Below are 6,074 nucleotides of genomic sequence, written 5' to 3' on the forward strand. Positions count from 1 at the left end.
AATTTCTAGGTTATAGATAATATACATTCAAGTAATTCAAGATTAAGTGTTTCATGCTTTACTGCATTATCTGAAGCACATTAATTTGTAACAATGACATAATGGCAATGTTTATCAACAGACTCTAGGTATTACTATTTTAATATGACCGAATGCTAAAGCAAAGTCACTGGGAAAGCCTACCATTATATGTCCCTTTATATAGCATTTCAACATTAAATGTACAGGTTCCTAAAGCTTCCAATATAATTAAATAGGGGGAAACATAGATAATAGAGACCATGATAGTGCACTCTTTTTACTTAACTAAAACAAAAAACTGTTGCTTCATAATGTTGAAACTATGTATTTAAAAATCCAATGTAAGAACTATGCTACAAAACATGCTATAAGCACAACACAGCAACACTGATGTTTCTCTGATAAGCCTCAAGTGTAAAGATTAACCTACAGACCACACTAACTAGAATACCTTTGAAAATCTGATTGTTTCACTTTAAGAAATAACTATCCTGTTGTTAATGATACCATCTCACAACTAAGACCACATTTACGGAAGCGAAACACTTGTAGGCAGCCCAAACTATCTCAGTACAGTATACCTCCATACCCCAACACAACACTGTATGAGGGCTGCTAGCCTCGTTACTATCCTAGGAAAAATATTAACTCAAACTACAAGTCAGAAAATAGCATTTAAGTTACATGGATTTAACAGTCTTAAAAACACCATGAGAACTAAGTAGGTGAAGATGTAAAGATGGAAAGCTGCCTGCTGAGATGAGGTTTGAACTATCTGACGATGGATCACTAAATTACTTTTGAAAATCTAGCAAAATGTAACACAAAATAAAGAAATGCCTTAAGACTAAATGCTCGTTTAAAAAAAAGAAAGGAACTTTATTAGTTCTGTTAAGTACAACTTGAAGGGTACTGAAGCAACAAACAAAAATGACACTGTGATTACATTTGGGTTTTTTCCTTTGGCATTAAGATCCTGTTATTTAAGGGTGTTTCCCGGGGTTAACAGTACATGACCAAGAGCAGACACCTGCTATGTGTATCAAGAAAAACTTGATTTTTTTTTCTTAACCTCCCATGATTTTTCGGACTGAAACTTGGGGCTTTGTCTTCCCTATCCTCGCTAATAGATTCAGGCACTAGATTTGCAGAGTCAGAGATATAAAGGTGGTACTATGAGGGGCTCCTCTGCTTAGTTGTTTGTCAAGGCAGGGTTTCATGTAGCCAAGAATGGTCTTGACCTTGCTCTGTCACTCCTGATCCTCCTGCCTCAGCACCCCCAGAGCATGGATTACAGGTATGTGCCATGATACCTTGCTAGAGACTATCTATACCTTGAACTGATTAAGAACATGATTCCCTGTTGCTCGTGGCAGATTCATACAATCAAAAGATAACCACTGCTGGGGACATTGGTGTACATCATGACCCCAACACCCAAGTGACTAAGGCATGAGGATTGCAAATTTATAACAGGTGGGGCTCTATAGACAGACCCTACCGCAAAGCAATAAAAGATTGAAAAATAAATAGTTTATAAAGAATATACAAAATACATTACTTATATCTATGTGGCAAAATTAGAGTGTTTTTTAAACTATTTGTAGTTTTAAATTATAATTTATTCATTGCTTATACAATGTATCTTTTGAAAGCAAAGGTTAACTACGGAATGCTGTGGTGAAATCTTACCAGTCATAGGACAGTCTTGATAATAAATAGCTGCAATCTAGCCAAACCTGACAGTCAAGAGACATACAGAATGAGATGTACATCCTAACGTACTCAGAAGTACAACTGAAGAGCCAGCAGCAGTGCTTGTAAGCCTACGGAGCACCCATAGACTCCAGAGTTATTTGTCTAGCTCTGCTTCTTATATAGGACCTTCAATGAGTCCTTATTTGTTGTATTGTTCACAAAATACAAAATAATACAAAAACATTTAAAACTTAAACCCTAGAAAAGCGTATCTATAGCTCTGATTTATGAGATGACTTTCTAACTTTTCTACTTAATGCTTTAAAATATAGAAATATGACAGCCTTTCTACATAATCAATTTCAGGAAAACCAGACAACATAGAGAAAAACAAATAACATAAAACAAACGAAACATACAAAAAAAAATGAAAACTCCAAAAGTTGTGTCATTCTATAAAGGTGAATCCTAATTGAAAAAGCAAGGAAACAGGTTTTCTTATGTCATGCTAATATAGCCGAGCACCTGTACAGCAGAATAGTTTGCACAACCATTCGAAAAAGATTCATATTGAAGTTATGAAGAAAGCATAGTCATAGGAAGCTATCACTGGATACTAGAATGTCTTGACCGAACCTTCAGTGGTTCAGAAGCCAAAACATCCCTTTATAAGAGTCATAAATTTTAGTGAGCCAAGAAGCTGGCCAGAATGTTCAAAAGCGATGATTAATAGCAATAACTTTATCAATAGCAGCCTTTAAAGAAGCATCTCTTCATTTATGTCCACGAAAGTGAGCGAGACCCTTCTTCCTTTTCTAGTCTTAGAGTGTCTCTTATGGCAAAATCCATACTTTCTTGAAACTCTTGAAATGTGTTGGTGATCGGCAGAGCTAAGCAGTGATCACATTTGTTTCCAACAGGAAAATCCACGTGGAGACATTCAATTGAAGGAAGGGGTTTAAACCCAGCAGGTGGAACGGAACTACAACCGGTTGCAAAAATAAGAATGTCTTTCATTGTAGTTGTAGATTTACCATCTGAAAAGTTAGCAATTAAAGAGAAAGGAAAATTAAACCTACAAAACATATTATTGTCGGTTAGACACGTTCTCAATCAGACTGCGAGGACTGACAGTAATCGAGTCCGGCATCCACCAAGGACAAGCATGCTAAGCAGTACAGTCAAGCGAATCTCAGTGTAGGAAAATCAATCAGCCCACCCTCATTTATGTAATAATTAACAGATGCTGAAGCAAACACTATATGTAAGAAAATTACAACTTGAAAGTTAAAATTCCCTTTAAAGAGTGGATAATACAGTTAATGTTGACAAATACTAACGGTGCAGTGGATAAAGCAGAGTTTATGATCACCAATTTGACTTTAAAATTAAAAAAGACTAAGTAGAGATCTTTAAGCCTGTTCTTTGCTTGTTTTTTGTTTTTAAAGAAAATCACTTTCCAGCTTAAACTATGTGTGTGTGTGTGTGTGTGTGTGTGTGTGCTGTGTGTGTTAGATGTGTACGGAATAACTTGTTTCCTTTGCAAACACAAATAACAGCTTATTAAGTCTTCTTAATGGCAAGAACAAAACCCTAATAAACATACTGAAAAGAATTCACATACCCTCTACAGCCTGTAAGTAACTGTTCCAGAACCTCAAGGTCTGTCCATTGGGTAATCCACGGACTGTGAAAAGATCACTAAGGGTTTTTGCAGAGAGATTCTCAGGTTTACGACAGAGGATTTTATGAAATACGTCTGGGTAAGCTTGAATCTTCTCTAAAACACCAAGTATTTTCAGACCCTGCTTAAAACTGAAGAAAAGAAATAATGAGCAAACATACATACATATATACATACAAGTTTTATAATAAATCTATCTGGCATTTTATAAACAACTGATTAAAAAAAAGAAAACAGTCCCACAAAACTACATGCAGTTAGATATAAGATAAACTACTAGAATATACTTTCTCATCAAGAAGAAATGCATTAATGATTATTTTAAATCACTATCTTAAAAACTGTATTTTATTTAAAGTGGCAAATACTATCTATCATAGTTTGACAAACTGCTCCTTCATAATATGGTTGTTAAAGGAAAATCGTGAGTAATTCCCCATGACTCTTGACATTGCTCTTGGTTGCCTACTCAACCATATGGTAAAACCTTACTGATAGAGAAACCCTGAACCTTGACACACACACACACACACACCTTTATTAGCATGCTTGAGGTCCTAGGGTGGATCACCAGGACCATAAAATTTTAAGAAGTACCTTTATTTCTCTACTTTTCAAAGACATCTTGTTTTATACAGGATGTATATAGATTTTTAAATTGTACTCAGCAGGAACAAAGACAAGAAACTTAGTGAAGACAGAAGTCTATGATCACTTTTGATCTGGACATACTATCTGATACATTTTATTACATTGGTTTTCTCCTTTCCAATCAGGGCGACAATACTCTTCCTGTGCTCTTCCTCCGGCCCTTGCTCGGCACTTGAATGTGAGAACTGCTTTACCTTCAGCATTCCCACTGAGCTTGGGCAGTAGAAACATCAATATAAAGCTATGGCTCGTTTCCTTATAACTGGCATGATCTTATAAATTCCAAGCTCAGTAACAGTTAATTTGCGGTCAATATAAAAATGCAAAAAAAAAAAAAAAAACAAAAAAAACCCAAAAAAACAAAAAAACCAAGCTGGGACAAGAGGGAAGTTTAGATATTTTCAAAATACACGTAGAATAAATGGCACCACAACAAAGGTAAACTTAAGTTTGGACCAACACCTTTCCAGCACTCCAGCATGGTGGATGCAGAAAGTGTGGCGGGGAGCCCTGGAAAGGTAGAACTTTTAAAGGGGAAACGCTGTAATGAGGGAAGTTCAAGTCTGTTGTCTTGAGACTGGATAAGGAGAGCATAGGATAAGGTAGTTTCTGAAACCATTGGTCTGTTTTGGGCACAAAAACCTAACAAAGAGCCACAAATTACTGACAAGGTATCTTCAAGGACAGGATGTCAGCCAGAAGCATCTGGACCTTGTTAAATTTTATGGTCCTGCTCCCCAGCTCCTTAATTGACTATTTTCAGGGTATCTGTTCAAATTCTGTTAACACAGCACATTTCTGGAGCTGAGATCAGGTCATCCCCTCATATACATATATGAGATGAAGCTAGAGTTTGCAAAGCAGGTCTTCACATCGGAAGCATGTTATTGTTTCTGAGACTTCTGTTTATTAATTAAATGTTGAATTAAATCAAGCATGTAATTATTTTGTACTGTTACTTCTCCAGTATCCATTTAAAAACAAACAAACAACAAAAAAATCTCAAAAAGATTTCCTTTGTTGTGTATGGCTTGCTTTGCCTCAATGCATGTCTGTCCACCATACAATCACAGTGCTCAGGGGCCAGTGCTGAATCATGTCTCTAATCTAGCAATTTCAACCTGTGAATTGCCACCCTTGAGGGTCAAATGTCAGACATCCTACATATCAGATACTGACATTACAATTCATAATAATAGCAAAATTAGCTATGAAGTAGCAGTGAAATAATGTAGGACCCAGCAATCATAAGCTCAATAGAGTCTCAGTAGTTTACCCTAAGGCAATACCTGGTTCTAAGAAAGACCACAAACTGAGACCACCTAGGAACCATCAGACCATCCAAAGGAAATGCCTGATGTTCCAAACCTTGTAGATAGGATCAACTGCCATCACATACCCATTCTCTTTTCACCAGGAAACCCCTAACAAATGTCAGCCAATCAGGGGTTCTGAATCTTAGAAATCCCTCACCCCAACCTCTGCTTATTATAAAAACCCCACCCCAACTGAGTAGGGGCTCTTCAATCAAGCCAATACATTGAACACACGGAGAGTCCAAGTCCAAGAACTTGTGTAAGAATAAATGATCTTGGCTTTTATATACAGGACTTGGTCTCCTAGTTGGTTTTGGGGGGACTCTGTGACATGGTCATAACACACAATGTGACAAACTCTATTAAAGGGTTGCAGTATCAGAAAAAGTTAAGACTCAATGCTCTAGCCCATAATACTATAGTATCCTTAAGAATTAGGATTGAATTGGAATTATTAACCAGATTTGACAGCACATACCTGTAATCTTGGCACTTTGTAGGTAGAAGAAAGGGCAACACAGTTCAAAGTCATCCAATGTAAGGAGTTGGAGACCAGCCTAGCTTTTGTTGTTGTTATTTTATGTGGCTTGGTGTGACAGTGTCAGAACCCTGGGACTGGAGTTACAGACAGTTATAAACTGTCATATGGGTGCTGGGAATTGAACCTGGGTTCTCCAGAAGAGCAGCCAGTGCTCTTAACCACC

The 6,074-nt window shown here is 36.9% G+C and overlaps 1 protein-coding gene across 3 annotated transcripts in view; it reads right to left on the reverse strand.

Annotated features, from left to right (window-relative positions):
• Window positions 1-876: 876 nt before the first annotated feature.
• Window positions 877-6,074, reverse strand: part of G2e3 (G2/M-phase specific E3 ubiquitin protein ligase) — a 39,119-nt gene continuing 33,921 nt past the window's right edge. For all 3 annotated transcript variants that reach the window (XM_005343807.2, XM_026782284.1, XM_026782287.1), the window contains 2 exons: window positions 3,344-3,534; window positions 877-2,756 (listed from right to left, as the gene is read on the reverse strand). In XM_005343807.2, the coding sequence (XP_005343864.1) occupies window positions 2,497-2,756; window positions 3,344-3,534 (451 nt within the window). In that variant the 3' untranslated portion in view covers window positions 877-2,496. The remainder of the gene's footprint in view (window positions 2,757-3,343; window positions 3,535-6,074) is intronic.

This window comes from Microtus ochrogaster, chromosome 1 (genome assembly GCF_000317375.1).
Source record: "Microtus ochrogaster isolate Prairie Vole_2 chromosome 1, MicOch1.0, whole genome shotgun sequence".
NCBI classification, from domain to species: domain Eukaryota; kingdom Metazoa; phylum Chordata; class Mammalia; order Rodentia; family Cricetidae; genus Microtus; species Microtus ochrogaster.